General features: G+C 40.2%; 1 protein-coding gene across 1 annotated transcript in view; it reads left to right on the top strand.

Moving 5' to 3' along the window:
* Nucleotides 1–18,971, top strand: part of LOC128640786 (myosin-4) — a 42,747-nt gene that overhangs the window by 1,646 nt on the left and 22,130 nt on the right. The window contains exons 3-6 of the mRNA XM_053693207.1: nucleotides 858–891; nucleotides 1,818–1,975; nucleotides 4,574–4,655; nucleotides 10,908–11,100. Coding sequence (XP_053549182.1) covers nucleotides 858–891; nucleotides 1,818–1,975; nucleotides 4,574–4,655; nucleotides 10,908–11,100 — 467 coding nt within the window. The remainder of the gene's footprint in view (nucleotides 1–857; nucleotides 892–1,817; nucleotides 1,976–4,573; nucleotides 4,656–10,907; nucleotides 11,101–18,971) is intronic.

The raw sequence follows: 18,971 nt of genomic DNA, 5'->3' as shown, positions 1-18,971 counted from the left end.
ACAGTAGAGGTTCTGCTTGGAACCCACAGTGCCCTACTGGGAGCTAGCTGAACACATAAGGTGAGCCAATACAGGAGGCATAATTGTGCAGCCACCATTCGGCAGCTGGCTCCCAGTAATGCATTGCTGATCCTGAGCTAACAATGGTACCAAGAGAACATATCATATTAGATAATAGAAGTAAATGCGCAAGTCGTATAAGACTTCATGATTAAAACTGCATAATCCTAAATTACGAAAAGAAAATTGATCTAAAAAACAAAATGTCCATAGATTAGGCATAATGACCTTTATATTGTAGCATATATGATTGAATTCATTTAAATAGTAATTCAAAGTACTAATATACTCTTACATTAGACATTTTACAGGGACAGTAAACACCTTGAGATGTTAATATACAATGTTTACATTTGCATAGTATAGCAACTTTGCAATTGACAGTACTTTCATTATTTATTTTCCCCCTTTTCATGTAATTTAGCTCTGAAAATGATAGACTTTCTAATTCTCAGAGCTGGAAATGCACCTGCTGACTTATCAAGGCTAACCATGCTACATATATTTCCATACTTGCAAAATAATGTACTTTATACTAACATTATGACTGTGACTAGTCTTGTTGTCTGTAGACTCAAGTCTGTATTTGATCCACTAAATAGGGCAAGTGGTGAGTGGAGTTTGGCTATTGAAAAATAGTAAACAAATTGTTTTGACGTGGCTGATAATGTTTTCTATAGCAAGAACACAGAAAGCTCTTGTAATTGCAAGGTGTTTACTGTCCCTTTAAGTGAATCCCCTTCTTTATTATGTGTTTCATAAAAAAAAATTTCATGTCACTGTCATTTTATTTCTAGGAAAGACTATACAGAAAAGGAGAACTGTCTAAAGGTAATACTTAATATAGAGTATATCAATCACTCCTGGGTTAGAGTTCGGGGGAAGGGATTAGCTGAGATTTTCACTGCTAAAGACGTGCCCTGAAGTTACTTCAGTTTAAAATGTGTATGTTGCATTATGTGTTTTGCAGGGTCTATCGCTATCATGCTTTTTAATTAGTTCCTATTTAATAAAATATCAAACTCAAACTGCAATCCTAAATCTTACATAACATTTTTAAATATGGTAAATAATATGTCACTGTTTATTTTGCTGTAAAATACCCCTTCAGAGGCTGTCTCCATCGTCAGGGACGAAACTACAGGGGGTGCAGAGGTCGCAATAGCGTCAGTCTATACAGTACCACTATATACAGTACTGGTGGGTTAAACAGTGTCACTATATACAGTAATGGGGGTCAGGCCATTTCACAGACTGTGGGCACAGGGTACCTTCTTTTGTAGACGTAATCTGATTCACATTTTTTTTCTGTGTTAAATGTAAAAAATAAAATAAAAAAAAAAGATGTATCAAATTCACTTCTTTTTTTTTTTTGGGGGGGGGGGGTGAGGCGCCCTTCTTAGATTCTTGCACCTGGGCCCTGTGGTTTCTAGTTACGCCTCTGTCCATCGTAGTTAACTAACTGCAACATGCGATTGCTGAAATCAAAGAACAAGCTTATTGACATCTGTTTCTAATTGGACACAGCAAATGTGACCAGGAACTTATCAAAGGGTGTATTTTTGAATTGTTCCTGATTTTCAAATCCTTTTCAACTGTACTGATAAAACAATGGTGCTAAATTGATTTTTAAAATGTTAATTTTGTATGCAGATCTTTTACACTGAGGTTTGTGTGTGTGAATGTATTTATCTATCTATCTATGTATCTATCTATGTATCTATCTATGTATCTATCTATGTTCTGTTATTTTACAGATCAGCACTTAGATTTGCTATATGACAATATAATGCCATATGAAGAAGCACCGTCTAAGCCGGATGTGCCGCGCGCTTCCTCAGTAACCAGTATGAGTCGTGTAGGCACTTCAGAAGACATAGTGAGCATCAGCAGTCAGCTGCTTTCACAGGCTAAGGTGATGTACGGCTTCTGCTAAACCTTGATGCATTACAAAGTGTCACGTCTATTTCATTAATACCTAACAATACTTTGCCCTCTGTAAACCAGTTTACCAATAATCAGATAGAGCACCCAATTAAAGAAACATAAACCTTTAAATGTACTTCTATTATCAGATTTGTTTGGTGTCCTTTGTTGAAGAGCAAACCTAGGTATGTAACATGCACAAGTTTGTAGAACTGTATAGAAGCCGTTTTGTAAGAATTCTTTTTAACAATGGTATACAATTTTGAGCAAGAGAGGGGAAGAAGTGACAGTTTTTAGGGAGATAACAGGATTAATATATTACTATAGAAATGGCAGGGGTCAAAAAGTATCCCGTGGTGCTACCCACTCCTTGATAATTTAAATGCTTCGGGACAAGAACTAGGAAAGGGTGCAACTATTTTATAGATTTTAATCTATTTAAATTAAATTGAAAAAGTGAGAAAATAGACAAATACATACATAATCTGTCCAAAAAAGCGATGTGGACTTCTCTCCTCCAATTGTCAAAAAAGGCCTTGTTTAGGAGGACACATTTTCCAGGACTTTGTGAAGAGCCATAAGGGCTGATGTCAATATACTGTTGGAGATTCCAGAGGAAAATGCCAAGATTCCCGGCCGATAGCTGGATACCTCGGCGTCAGGTGGGGACACCCCTCACACACTTCCAACAGACTGAAAAAGAGATAAACAGGACTTTTGAGTCAGGGTGATGCGTTTCTTGGTTTGAAAAAGGCCCGTAAACTGCCGAAACGCGTTGCCTTGACTCAAAAGTCATGTTTAACTCTTTCAGTCTGTTGGACGTGTTTTAGGGGTGTCCCCACCCGACGCCGAGGTATCCAGCTACCGGCAGGGAATCTTGGGGGCATTTTCCTCTGGCTTCTCCAGCAGTATATTGACATTAGCCCTGCTGGCTCTTCACAAAGTCCTAGAAAAGGTGTCCTCCTAAAAAAGGCCTTTTTTTGCCAATTGGAGAGGACAAGTCTACAGCGCTTTTTTGGACAGATTATGTATGTATTTGTCTGTTTTCTCACTTTTTGATTTAATTTAAATAGATTTTAATCTATGATACAATTTTGAACACCAGATGGCAACAGTGCTTGGACAATGTACAACATTGTTAAATGCATTCTTGCTAAATTGCTGCTATATAGTGCTATACACAGATGAATAATGTTGTGTTTTGCGTGCATTTAGGCCGAGTTACATTTCCTGATAGTGTAAAAATCAAAACAAACGTGTAATGTAACCTTTTTTTTCATTCAACATTTTTTTTAAATATTTTTAAATAGTGCTATTTTATACGTATAAAAACTGGCCAATTTAAAAAGACCCAATAGGGGGCACTAACCTATGTATATAATATGCACAAATCACTATATAAAAACGGGTATCATAAAAACCCTATATGTAAGAATAAGAGTGAGCAAAGGAGAGTCAATATAAAATGTCTGAAATCTTCTAATAAACGGCTGCACTCATGATCAGATTTTAGTGTTTTCTGCCCCTTATAGTTATTTATTTGTAACTTAGCCACACACAGCACCGTGCTATAAGTTGCATGAGGATCAGGTTATATTTACAAAAAGACAAGTTACAAGAACAATAAATGTTCCCAAGCAGAACACCGTGAACCAATAAAGAAGCAGCGATCACCTATAGCCTCTAATAAAAATTACAATCTAATGCTTTTGAGCGTGTTTTCTGAACCTGACTGTCCATATAATGTAGATTGTACACATTTCGGTACACACATCATTTTGGGGAATGCTAGTGAAAGAAGACAGAGAACAGTGCGGTTATGGAAAAGTCATGTAGTCAGTAGTGTGAGAAAAGAAGTAAAGGGCATAAAAAATAACGCTTTATAAAACCATGTGGCAGTTGTGTAATAAGTCTTCGTTCTGGCTAAATCTATCATTGACCTCCAGATATGGATAATTATGCAAATCACTGACAAGAATGTCTGGTAACGTGACTTTATTAGTGCCCAAACAGACTTGCGTTGCTAGTTAGGCACAGAAATGTCATTTTCTTTTCTGTCATTTGTGGAGACCTTTTACTAAACCCTTCCTGCTTGGTATTTATATATTTTATCTGTCCCATCCGACCGCTAGGTACAAAGTGTGAGAGAGATCTAGGACAGGCGTCACACGCTTGTGATAAAGTACTGATACTTTTATACACCCCAGCAGAGAAAAGTAATTGTTTATATTTATGTAATTTACATTAAATTCATATATCTTCTACCATGGATATGCGAGAGCAGTAATTAAAGAAAAAATATGTTTTGCAGGAATAAAGTTTACTCTAAAGCCAATCAAATGACTTTTGAAAGTAACCAGGCATGCATGTTTGTTTTAGTCAGTGGTAAACAGTCAGCTTATGGGCTGATAAAGACAATTCCCTCAGTTCTATTAACAAATAGGAACATGCCCCAGAAACATGAAAATTTAAATAATTTTGTTCAGGACTGGATTCATTTTTCAAGAAGTGTAAATTTTAAATTACCTTCTTTTGTATGAATAAAATGACTTTAATGACCCTGTTAAATAAATTATTTCCTATACAGATGATCACGTCCCTTCATCAGGCAATTAGCAAGTTAGAGCGAGACCGTGACCATCAGCAGCAAAGAATACAAAGTTTAGAAGGTAGGATACGTACCAGTGTCTGAGGGCGCTACAGAATGGGGTGAGCTTGTGAAAATCTACAGTATGGGGTTAGTGTGTGAGACTCTGCAGAATAGGGTGAGCTTGAGACTCTACAGAATGGGGTGAGTGTGTGAGACTCTACAGAATGGGGTGAGTGTGTGGGATTCTACAGAATGGGGTGAGCGCAGGGTCGGCTCCAAGGGGGGGCATTGGGGGGCAATGCCCACCTAAATGGTATGCTGTGCCCCCCAGGGCAAAAAAAAAAAAAAAAGTGATTTAAATTTTTTTTTAATTTATTTTTTACATTTTAAAAGTGACGGGTCCCCCAGGGTCCCAAATGTCGCATAAACCATTTGCGGCCACTGGACCCTGGAGATCCGCCACTTAGGAGGGCCCAGCTAATCTCTTTACTCTCCTCTATTTACAACCAGATAACAAATAAAGTTGAATTTCCCTGCTGGTGCTCTCACAGTTAACCTAGGGCTTGCAATGCCCCTCCTCCTGCTAGCCCACTTACTATGGAGCATAAGTGAGATGATGACATCATCAGACCTCTGCAGGAAGTGCTGGGAGAAGCTAACAGTCAGTGAGAGGGAAGGCAGAAGTAATTTTGTGAAAACACAGCCGTATAACCAATGTGTGTGTGAGAGTAATATCCCTTCCCTATTGTGCTTTATATCCTGGCAGCCACAGATAAAGAAGCAAATTAGGAATTCCTTTGTTTCCCCACAGGTCACACAAAACAAGTGTGCATTGTGACTGCTTTATCTGCAGTGATCAGTGTAAAATGTGTGTCAGATTATAGGTGCTCAAATACACACACTTCAAATGTAGCTGTGGGACAATGAGTGAAATAGCCTTATGTTTATTATTTACATGTTTCAAAACATCTCCTATTTGTCCCCAAGGTTGTTTTATTTATATATATATATATATATATATATATATATATATATATATATATATATATATATATATATATATATATATATATATATATATATATATATACATACAGGGAGTGCAGAATTATTAGGCAAGTTGTATTTTTGAGGATTAATTTTATTATTGAACAACAACCATGTTCTCAATGAACCCAAAAAACTAATTAATATCAAAGCTGAATAGTTTTGGAAGTAGTTTTTAGTTTGTTTTTAGTTATAGCTATTTTAGGGGGATATCTGTGTGTGCAGGTGACTATTACTGTGCATAATTATTAGGCAACTTAACAAAAAACAAATATATACCCATTTCAATTATTTATTTTTACCAGTGAAACCAATATAACATCTCAACATTCACAAATATACATTTCTGACATTCAAAAACAAAACAAAAACAAATCAGTGACCAATATAGCCACCTTTCTTTGCAAGGACACTCAAAAGCCTGCCATCCATGGATTCTGTCAGTGTTTTGATCTGTTCACCATCAACATTGCGTGCAGCAGCAACCACAGCCTCCCAGACACTGTTCAGAGAGGTGTACTGTTTTCCCTCCTTATAAATCTCACATTTGATGATGGACCACAGGTTCTCAATGGAGTTCAGATCAGGTGAACAAGGAGGCCATGTCATTAGATTTTCTTCTTTTATACCCTTTCTTGCCAGCCACGCTGTGGAGTACTTGGACGCGTGTGATGGAGCATTGTCCTGCATGAAAATCATGTTTTTCTTGAAGGATGCAGACTTCTTCCTGTACCACTGCTTGAAGAAGGTGTCTTCCAGAAACTGGCAGTAGGACTGGGAGTTGAGCTTGACTCCATCCTCAACCCGAAAAGGCCCCACAAGCTCATCTTTGATGATACCAGCCCAAACCAGTACTCCACCTCCACCTTGCTGGCGTCTGAGTCGGACTGGAGCTCTCTGCACTTTACCAATCCAGCCACGGGCCCATCCATCTGGCCCATCAAGACTCACTCTCATTTCATCAGTCCATAAAACCTTAGAAAAATCATTCTTGAGATATTTCTTGGCCCAGTCTTGACGTTTCAGCTTGTGTGTCTTGTTCAGTGGTGGTCGTCTTTCAGCCTTTCTTACCTTGGCCATGTCTCTGAGTATTGCACACCTTGTGCTTTTGGGCACTCCAGTGATGTTGCAGCTCTGAAATATGGCCAAACTGGTGGCAAGTGGCATCTTGGCAGCTGCACGCTTGACTTTTCTCAGTTCATGGGCAGTTATTTTGCGCCTTGGTTTTTCCACACGCTTCTTGCGACCCTGTTGACTATTTTGAATGAAACGCTTGATTGTTCGATGATCACGCTTCAGAAGCTTTGCAATTTTAAGAGTGCTGCATCCCTCTGCAAGATATCTCACTATTTTTGACTTTTCTGAGCCTGTCAAGTCCTTCTTTTGACCCATTTTGCCAAAGGAAAGGAAGTTGCCTAATAATTATGCACACCTTATATAGGGTGTTGATGTCATTAGACCACACCCCTTCTCATTACAGAGATGCACATCACCTAATATGCTTAATTGGTAGTAGTCTTTCGAGCCTATACAGCTTGGAGTAAGACAACATGCATAAAGAGGATGATGTGGTCAAAATACTCATTTGCCTAATAATTTTGCACTCCATGTATATATATATATATATATATATATATATATATATAGAAGGAAGGAGGTAAACAGCGCCAGTAAATCCTACTACATAGACAGTAGAATATATGATGAATGGGTTTGTAAAAAGTAATAAATGATGAAATAAATAAATAAAAAATGTTTAAAATATATATATATGTGAGAGCTAGTCAAAAAGTCAATTCTGGAGTAGTGTATAGCAAGTTGATTCCTAGTGGTGGTAAATAGTAATGGATACCCTTACCAGAAACTACCTCAATCTGATGAGGTAAGTGTGCCGCACTGGGGGGTATATCAATGGTAGATTGTTCCAGTAAACCGGTAGTTGTTCTCTTTTAATCTCATCTGTCTCTTGGAGTATGTGGGAATAGGTTTCTTGCAATGAAGATGTCCCAAAAAACTTCTCTTGCAGGTGAGCTTGCTGCCTCTTGGAGTCTCTTGGTCTTGGTATTAACTTTCTCCTCTGCAGACTCCTGTATATACTATGTGTGTGCTGGTAAATATCATTAATAATATCTGTACAAGTAATGTACTGCTTGGCACTCAAACTTATTTGATCATTAGTAGGGTCATTGGTAGAGCTACAAACAGTGTCCACTGGCTGCCTGTGTCATATGTGGGAGACATTCCTGAGATATGACAAATGTAACCCCTGCACTGCCATAAATCTGGTAAATGTAACTGCTGCGGCACTGCCAGACATCTTATAAATGTAACCCCTATACTCCTTGAGATATGACACATGTAACCGCTGCACTTCCAGAAATATAAACAAATCTAACTCCTGCACAGCCAGAGATCTGATAAATGTAACCCCTGGACTGCCACAGTAGGTCTGCTATTATTTTGACTCTCATACATGCTTTTTAAATGCGTGCCCCCTCGTGAAAAAAAAATTCCCCCCATTTCATTCGTTCTGGAGCCGACCCTGGGTGAGCGTGTGGGATTCTACAGAATGGGGTGAGCGTGTGGGATTCTACAGAATGGGGTGAGCGTGTGGGATTCTACAGAATGGGGTGACCGTGCGTGACTTTGCAGAATGAGGTGAGCGTGCTGGACTCTGCAGAATAGGGTGAGCGTGAGACTCTGCAGAATGGGGTGAGTGTGTGGGATTCTACAGAATGGGGTGAGTGTGTGGGATTCTACAGAATGGGGTGAGCGTGTGGGATTCTACAGAATGGGATGAGCGTGTGGGATTCTACAGAATGGGGTGACAGTGCGTGACTCTGCAGAATAGGGTGAGCGTGAGACTATGCAGAATGGGGTGAGCGTGTGGGATTCTACAGAATCGGGTGAGCGTGTGGGATTCTACAGAATGGGGTGACCGTGCGTAACTCTGCAGAATAGGGTGAGCGTGAGACTGCAGAATGGGGTGAGCGTGTGAGACTCTACAGAATGGGGTGAGCGTGTGGGATTCTACAGAACGGGGTGAGCGTGTGGGATTCTACAGAACGGGGTGAGCGTGTGGGATTCTACAGAACGGGTGAGCGTGTGGGATTCTACAGAACGGGGTGAGCTTGTGGGATTCTACAGAACGGGGTGAGCGTGTGGGATTCTACAGAACGGGGTGAGCGTGTGGGATTCTACAGAACGGGATGAGCGTGTGGGATTCTACAGAACGGGGTGAGCGTGTTGGATTCTACAGAACGGGGTGAGCGTGTGGGATTCTACAGAACGGGGTGAGCGTGTGGGATTCTACAGAACGGGGTGAGCGTGTGGGATTCTACAGAACGGGGTGAGCGTGTGGGATTCTACAGAACGGGGTGAGCGTGTGGGATTCTACAGAACGGGGTGAGCGTGTGTGATTCTGCAGAACGGGGTGAGCGTGTGTGATTCTGCAGAATGGGGTTAGCGTGTGAGATTCTGCAGAATGGGGTTAGCGTGTGAGATTCTGCAGAATGGGGTTAGCGTGTGAGATTCTGCAGAATGGGGTGAGCGTGTGTGATTCTGCAGAATGGGGTGTGCGTGTGTGATTCTGCAGAATGGGGTGTGCGTGTGTGATTCTGCAGAATGGGGTAAGTGTGTGTAATTCTGCAGAATGGGGTGAGCGTTTATGATTCTGCAGAATGGGGTTAGCGTGTGAGGTTCTGCAGAATGGGGTTAGCGTGTGAGATTCTGCAGAATGGGGTTAGCGTGTGAGATTCTGCAGAATGGGGTTAGCGTGTGAGATTCTGCAGAATGGGGTTAGCGTGTGAGATTCTGCAGAATGGGGTTAGCGTGTGTCATTCTGCAGAATGGGGTTAGCGTGTGTCATTCTGCAGAATGGGGTTAGCGTGTGTCATTCTGCAGAATGGGGTTAGCGTGTGTCATTCTGCAGAATGGGGTGAGCGTGTGTCATTCTGCAGAATAGGGTGAGCGTGTGAGATTCTGCAGAATAGGGTGAGCGTGTGTGATTCTGCAGAATGGGGTGAGCGTATTGTGCGCATGTGTGTTACACAGGGACCGTGTTGTGCGTATGTGTGTTATACAGGGACCGTGTTGTGCGCATGTGTGTTGCACAGGGACCGTGTTGTGCGCATGTATGTTGCACAGGGACCGTGTTGTGCGTATGTGTGTTACACAGGGACCGTGTTGTGCGCATGTATGTTGCACAGGGACCGTGTTGTGCGCTTGTGTGTTACACAGGGACCGTGTTGTGCGCATGTATGTTACACAGGGACCGTGTTGTGCGCTTGTGTGTTACACAGGGACCGTGTTGTGCGCTTGTGTGTTACACAGGGACCGTGTTGTGCGCTTGTGTGTTACACAGGGACCGTGTTGTGCGTATGTGTGTTATACAGGGACCGTATTGTTAACTGTATTGTGCGCATATGTGTTACACAGTGACGGTATTGTGCGCATATGTGTTACACAGTGACCGTATTGTGCGCATATGTCTTACACAGTGACCGTATTGTGTGCATGTGTGTTACACAGTGACCGTATTGTGCGCATATGTCTTACACAGTGACCGTATTGTGTGCATGTGTGTTACACAGTGACCGTATTGTGCGCATGTGTGTTACACAGTGACCATATTGTGCGCATGTGTGTTACACAGTGACCGTTTTGTGTGCATGTGTGTTACACAGTGACCGTTTTGTGCGCATATGTGTTACACAGTGACCGTATTGTGCGCATATGTCTTACACAGTGACCGTATTGTGTGCATGTGTGTTACACAGTGACTGTATTGTGCGCATGTGTGTTACACAGTGACTGTATTGTGCGCATGTGTGTTACACAGTGACCGTGTTGTGCGCATGTGTGTTACACAGGGGCCGTGTTGTGCGCATGGGTGTTACACAGGGGCCGTGTTGTGCGCTTGTGTGTTACACAGGGCCTGCCTTGTGAGCTTGTGTTTTATACAGGGACCGTATTGTTAACCGTATTGTGCGTATGTGTTACACAGTGACCGTATTGTGCGCATGTGTGTTACACAGTGACCGTATTGTGCGCATGTGTGTTACACAGTGACCGTATTGTGCGCATGTGTGTTACACAGTGACCGTATTGTGCGTATGTGTGTTACACAGTGACCGTAATGTGCGCATGTGTGTTACACAGTGACCGTATTGTGCGCATGTGTGTTACACAGTGACCGTATTGTGCGCATGTGTGTTACACAGTGACCGTATTGTGCGCATGTGTGTTACACAGTGACCGTATTGTGCGCATGTGTGTTACACAGATGAAGTGCGTCAGCTGAGAGCGCTGCAGGGAGACAAACAGGACTCTGCGCTGGAGAGGAAGGTGGAAGGACTTAGACACGAGCTGTCCAGCGAGCTCAGACATCTGCAGGAGAGAGCGAGGGACTCCCCTGGGAGAGAGATCATCTCTGGTCAGCGCTCTACAGCCAGTATCATGCAGGAAGTGAATGAAAGGTAAGTCTGAGCGGATTGTACAACATTCTATACAGTGATGATTATTATTAGATCAGTGCAGGAGCTCACTTATACCTGATTCTAATTGGCCACTGCAGAGAACATAAACTGAACTTGCACTGTAAAACAATGCAAATTTTAACAAAACATTTGTATACATACTGCAGTGATACATACTGTGCATAGGAAAATTGCTTTAATGTCCCTTTAAGAAAACATATTTTTTTTAAGCATAAAAAGGTTTTATTTTAAAGAACTGTAGAAAATGTTGCAACTTTTTTTTTTTATTAAAGACAAAACAGGATAGTCATACAAAACATCATTAAATGCTAATTACATCTGACATCATATTTGTAGAAACCCCTCAGTGGTAAAGTAAAATAAGGTCACTCTTGGACCTGAGGAGCTATTAAACTAGGGGTTCACATAAACATGGGGAGGGGTGCATGTATTTTCTCTCCCCTCATTTCAACAGAGGGGATACAATAGCCCAAAATGGCTGCACAGGCAGCACTCTGAAATAAATCTGTACTAAAACCACCATTGTCTGATTTAACAACTATGAAAATAAATAAATGTAAACAAACATAATATAATGGAAAACCTTTCAGTAGTTAGACTTATTCGAAGTGCATATTTGATAGCATTAGCAGTAATGGTCTGTAATGTAAGTATAAGTTTGGAAAACATATACACCTATGTTACGAGTTTTGCGTTGCGACTTTTAACGTTGAAAAAATGGCAATTTCAGCATAAAAGCAGTAACCCAGCTATCAGGAGTCGTGTCATTTTATATATATATATATATATATAAAATATATTAAAAGAAATAGGGATTTTTGCACCCTATAGAGGAACGATCGAATGAAAGGCAGCTCTCCCCAGGTAGAGATGTCAGATGTATGTCCTAAAAAAGGAATAAGAAGGCGCCACATAGGGTAATATCGTTAGGTAGGATAACACAGACAAATAGACGATAAGAAACTCACAAATGAGGAGGCACTTGGATATGCCAGAAATCGCAGGCCGGGACCTCTTTGTAGCCCGACAGACACAAACAGCAATGACCGCTGACCGGTCACGTGGGGACGTTCAGCCAATCAGGGACAAGCAGACACCAATGCCTTCCTATGGAGGTTCCAAACGCCACTACCAGTGGAGGGGGGGTGTAAATGTGGACGCCCTGTCGTCACCCAGGCTACTCACTTCCTTCGGCAAATGTGGCAATAAGATCGGGAATATAATAGAATCAAATCGACTCCAGCAAGGGATATAAAAACTTATTAAAATATATAAAACTCAGCAACGCGTTTCTCGGCTACGCAGAGCCGTTTCATCAGGCTGTAAAATACACACTAAACCCCTGCTGTATTAGTACCTCCCTCTGACCAATCAGATGGTAGAGATCGGCACACTCCCATAATCAAACAAATGGTGTCATACAAAGAGCGATTTCTATTCCCTAATATTGATAACTAGTTAATATGGTAAGCTTTGCACATAAATCCATTACATAAAATTAATGCACTCAATCTATACAATAAATTATAATATATGAGATATTTTGATACACAATAATATAATATTAATAGTTAAATGTAAACTAAATGGTACAACATTAAGTGGTTGAAAAACCCTCAATAGTAAAAAAAACTCTAAATTTGTATGAATTTATTTAGGTGATGGATATATAAATTAATATATTAAAAATTAATAAACAACCGTAGACATACAATTGGTAACACTCCAAAAAATGGTTGGACATTATCAGCACCAATGATAAGATTACCCTCTATTAATCTTCTATCAAACTACTATATAAATTCCATGGATATAAATAGATAAAAAATATATACAAGTATGAGTGTGTGATGCCAATGGTGGAATAACCCTATTAAATTCTAATATTAATATAATAAGTTATTTACAACGATCTATCATAATGTAATGGAATCACACATTACTTGACCCACTAATATTGAATTTATCACCTCAAACAGATGAAGCTAAAATAGGAAGTAACATATTATTGGTCCATACTCCAGTGGTCTAAGATCTCATATTTATAAATTCATGAAAAGCTGCTAAATCTACATTCATATTAAGACCAAGTGGATGTAATGTCTGGAGTTTATGGATCCAATAAGTCTCTCTTTGTCTTAACCTAAAGAACCGATTATAAAAGTCTGGCCTAGGAATATGTTCAATTGGTGTAATTTTAAAACAATCTAATCTACCATTATGTTTCAAATGGCAGTGTCTGGGTACACTATGTGATTTAAAATTATTTTTAATATTGCGATAATGTTCCGACCATCTTATACTAAGACGCCTACAGTACGCCCTATATATTGACAACCACAGAAACAGGACAAGAGGTATATCACATAGTTGGATGCGCAAGACATATTACTCCTCATAAAGTATGTTAATCAAATCATAATTACAATTATATTCCTTAATGAACATAGTGCGTTTTTTTGCATTATCTCTAGTTGATCTAATTTCTTTTTTTATTGTGAAAATATAATCTATCATCAAATTTTGCCCTTTCATAACCACTATCAATGATATGTTGGGGATATTTTTTCTCTTGGAATCTTTCTTTTAGAACCTTACTCTGTATCTCATAAACTAAAACCGTATTACAATTCCTACGGACACATTTAAATTGCCCATAGGGCACATTTCTTTTCCATGGATAATAGTGGTTACTAGTAAAGTCGAGATAGCTATTACATAGGAAGGCGTTGGTGTCTGCTTGTCCCTGATTGGCTGAACGTCCCCACGTGCCCGGTCGGCGGTCATTGCTGTTTGTGTCTGTCGGGCGACAAAGAGGTCCCGGCCTGCGATTTCTGGCATATCCAAGTGCCTCCTCGTTTGTGAGTTTCTTATCGTCTATTTGTCCGTGTTATCCTACCTGACGATATTACCCTATGTGGCGCCTTCTTATTCCTTTTTTTAGGACATACATCTTAAATATATTAACCCCTATTCCGCCACTCCCCGACATCGCCGCCACTAAATAAAGTTATTAACCACTAAACCTCCGGCCTCCCACATCTCTGCCACTAAATTAACCTATTAACCCCTAAACCACCGGCCCCCCACATTGCAAAACACTAAATTAATCTATTAGCCTCTAAACCTAACACTGCCTAACTTTAAATTAAGATTACAATATAACTATCTTAAAATAAATAAAAACTTACCTGTGAAATAAAAAAAACTAAGTTTAAACTATATATTAATCTAACATAACTATTCTAATAAAATTAAGTAAACTACCAATTAAAAAATCTAAATTACACATTTAAAAAAAACTAACTTTCGAAAAATAAAAAAACACTAAGCTTACAAAAAAATAATAAACAAAATTATCAAAAATAAAAACAATTGCACCTAATCTAATAGCCCTATAAAAATAAAAAAGCCCCCCAAAATAAAAAAAAACTAACATACAATAAACTACCAATAGCCCTTAAAAGGGCCTTTTGTAGGGCATTGCCCTAAAGAAATCAGCTCTTTTACCTGTAAAAAAAATACAAAGTCCCTCCAACAGTAAAACCCACCACCCAACCAACCCCCCAAAATAAAAAACCTAACTCTAAAAAAAAAAACCTAAGCTACCCATTGCCCCAAAAAGGGCATTTGGCTCTTTTTCAAAGCCCAAACCCTAATCTAAAAAAAAACACCTAACTCTAACCCTTGAAGATCTACTCACGGTTTCTGAAGTCCGGACATCTATCTCCATCCAGGCAGCAAAGTCTTCATCCATCCTGGGGGCGTCTTCTATCTTCATGCCGGCGACGCAGTGAAGACATCCGTCAAGGAGCGGAGCGGCAAAGACATCCAGCGTGGAGCGTCCTCTTCATACGGTCCCCGCCGTACACTGAAGCTTCAATGCAAAGTAGCCGTTTCAAAATGACGTACCTTGCATTCCTATTGGCTGATTTGATTCTTCAAATTCAAATCCGCCAATAGGATGAGAGCTACTGAAATCCTATTGGCTGTTTAGGGGTTAATAGTTTAATTTAGTGTTTTGTGATGTGGGGGGGGCTGGCGGTTTAGGGGTTAGTAGGTTTATTTAGTAATGGCGATGTGGGGGGGGCCGGAGGTTTAGGGGTTAATAGGTTTATTTAGTAGTGGCAATGTGGGAGGCCGGAGGTTTAGGGGTTAATAACTTTATTTAGTGACGGCAACGTGGGGGAACGGCTGAATAGGAGTAAATAACTTTATTATAGTGGCGGCGATGTCGGGGAGTGGCGGAATAGGGGTTAATAACTATTATTAGTTTCGGCGATGTCGGGAGCGGCAGATTAGGGGTATTTAGACTTGAGGTTTGTGTTAGGTTTAAACGTAACTTTTCTTTCCCCATAGACATCAAAGGGGTTGCGTTACGGCGATCGCCATTCCGCACTTAGGGTGTTTTTCTAACACTCTCTCCCCATTAATATCCATGAGAAAGCATGCACGAGCACGTCAAAGCAGCCCTTGGATTTTGTGCGGTATGGAGCTTAACGCAACCATATCGCACGCACAAGGAGGCTTTTCAGTAACTTGTAATGACAGCTCTATGGAGGGTGAAATAACGCAACTTTTGTTGCGTTAGTTTCGCACCCTGTTTAACGCAAAACTCGTAATCTAGATGATAGTATTTCTTCATATTCCTTGTAAACAGTGCCTCCTGGTGGCCAGCTAAAAAAACTATTTAAACAAAACGTGCATGGTGAATTACGGTAAGTGAAAAGTTTTTAAATGCGATTGTATTATAAAGGTAGTGACATATAATACTGAGGGTGGAGATAGGGATTTACATGAATGGCCAAAACGGATCTGTTAACCCTTATAGGAGTAAAGGTGACATAAATAAATGAATGATTGATTGAGAAGGCTCTCAGTTTACACAGAGCATAGTAACAGTAAAGTAGATAACCAGGCATTATTCTTGCCTGCAGCTCCGGCCGCTAGCCGCAAGACCAGGATGTACATAATAAGAGGGCTTATGGATTTTTATTATAAAGGGGTTTGTGGTAAATATAACCTATCCCTTTCTGTATGTTACCTTACCGCTGAGATCTGCCACAGCGGAGCCTTCTTGATTTCCATAGTGGATTGTAAGAATTTAATGATGCTATTGGTAGATTAAAAACATTGCGGGTAAAAGGGTAAATAGTGAGTTTTAGCCAATTAGCATCTATCTAATCTGGAAAGGGTGATAATGTTGTTGCTAGGTCTATATTTCTTTTAAGGGGTAATATGCCTAAATTGCGGTCTATAGAGACCGAGAGTGATCTATAACATAACACAGTGAAAACTGTTAACAGAGTCATTCATATCATCTCATAAATATGATTCATGTTTTATAATTCTAGGCTATGATATAAACTTAGCTGAAGAACGCTATATGCACTGCTGTTATATTTGTTAGTCCCCAGTAGTTACAGGATCAGGTCCTTTAACAAAGATGGCAATAGGTTATAGTATAGTGCTCTCTAGGTGAATCGGATAAAGATGCGTGGGGTAATTCCAAGAGGTGTTCTAGTTTCTGGCCAGATATGATGCACTTCTTTTATGCAGATCAGTTACTGAGTAAATAAAAAGAGTGGCCTTCATACTTTATCCTTCTCCTGTCCCTGCTTACACTTTTGTGCTAAAAGAGAAGATATATGCTTGACCATGGAGGAACTGGTGGGGGCTGCTATCTTGTTGCGGGTCCATGATGGTCCAGCGAGTGAACAAATCCTAAGGTCGTATTGTTGGTTCAGGGGTAGTCGTCAGGAAAGGATGTCCCCAATAATAAAGCTGTCAGGTAATATCTTGTAAGGTCTCATGTCCGGTTCCAGATTAATTAAAGCTAGAAGCAGATATATAAAGCACCACCTGTAAGGAACTGTATATCCTTTCCATATTCAATTAAAGATGACATCCGTATCATGTAAGGGCTTACCGCCACGTAAGGTCCAAGGATCCTTTCTGTTCAAAAATGATATTCGTTATGGAAGATGGGCAGTCGGGAGGTATTGAGATTATCTGTGATGGGGCCGACTCACCAGAACGTTTGATCACATCGAGATGCAAGGTCAGATTTGCTGTGACAGTCGGGTAGTCCTGTATGGGTAAATCCTTGCCTTTTGTAAGTGTAGTATTTTCCATATATGATAAAAGTTCTTTCTTTGAAGGTACTTTTATCGATTTAAAGCTTGCAATAGTGCCTTCAAGCTTGACAAATTGCCAGTTTGTTTAGGGGCGCCCTTGTATAACCAACAATATTAAATACCTCTAAGTGTGATTATTCTAATATATATCAATAGAATGATAGGAGTATTTACTGGTATTAGATTATATTCTGTAGTCACTAGTGTGTGGTACACACATACAATAATAAACATTATTCAAATCACACACTATAATATATAAGGTGAAGTAATAAAACAGATATTATACACATATGTATATGAAAAATAGTTGTTAATAATAATTAATAATAATAAATGTTTAAAAGTGAACTCGCTATAGAACGGTGTCTTCAAATTGTCTAGAAATGTGAAATCTGGGCTGGTCGAGGCAGCTGACTGTAAGGATCACGGCCAAGATCCAAGATCATAATTCTGCAAACAACACAAAAAACAGAAGCGCCACAGGGCCCAATATTGTATGGAACAGAATTTGTGATAGGTGTTAGTGATTACACTCACATGTGGTCAGACACCCCTAGTGGTGTGGAGGAGGCAGTCTGGGATCAGTAACAGTCACCTAGAAGACTGGACTATATAATGTATCCGGATCTCTGCAGAGGATTATATAGAAAAACACACAAAGGAGCCTATATGGCCCAGTATTGTTGAGACAAGCGATGGAAAGTGGAAAGATAAATATGCACTCACATTTAGTAGAGCACCTCCCTTGGTGCTATAGAGGCGAGCTGGGATCAATAAAGTCACCCAGTAGACTTATCCCAAAGGGGTCAGGAACTTCCAGTGTCCAATCTCAGGTTGATGGTGTTTAGATCAAAAACACAAAGTATGGCAGCAAGTGGTAAGTTTGGATAAAACTTACTTTATTTAAATAAGTATAATAAAATTGCAACGCGTTTCTCAGCCCACCAGTGGCTGTTTCATCAGGCATAATAAAAATGAACAAGATATCGAGATTATCTGTGATGGGGCCGACTCACCAGAACGTTTGATCACATCGAGATGCAAGGTCAGATTTGCTGTGACAGCCGGGTAGTCCTGTATGGGTAAATCTTTGCCTTTTGTAAGTGTAGTATTTTCCATATATGATGAAAGTTCTTTCTCTGAAGGTCAATTTAAACCTTGCAATAGTGCCTTCAAGCTTGACAAATTGCTAATCCAGTTTATCTTGGACATCGTCACTCCCACGTGGTTGCTGTTTTTGTCGCCATTGCCAATAGTGATTGCGACTTTAGTAGAGAGGTGAGGACTCGTTAAAGGTTATTGCTATGGTGCGCTTGTTGTTAAGTGTGCAGCCAGCAGTGGCCAAATACCCCGCAGGTCCGGGGGGGGGGGGAAGATTCCTGAAAGAATGCTGCCGCTACAGGCCTCAGTTGTCCGATTCCGGCTCGCTCTGGAATCACCAGCACAGCATTTAAGGTATGGATGTTACTGTGACTGCGATAATTATCGTAGATTTGTTGGATGCTGTTAAAATAAAACAATAACCGTCGGATTACTGCTTTTTCCTCCAGAGCTCCAAGAAGATGCGACCGCTCAGAGCCGCTACTTGGACACGCCCCAAATGTTGGGACTTTTATATCCCTTTGAGTGCTGCATTTTAAAAAGAAAAAAAATGCACACACAAAGCATCATAGAGTCCAGGGAAAACCCTCTTAAAGGGACAAGATACTC

The sequence above is a fragment of the Bombina bombina genome, chromosome 10 (assembly GCF_027579735.1).
Source record: "Bombina bombina isolate aBomBom1 chromosome 10, aBomBom1.pri, whole genome shotgun sequence".
Classification (NCBI taxonomy): domain Eukaryota; kingdom Metazoa; phylum Chordata; class Amphibia; order Anura; family Bombinatoridae; genus Bombina; species Bombina bombina.
This window is presented reverse-complemented; position numbering and strand designations above follow the sequence as displayed.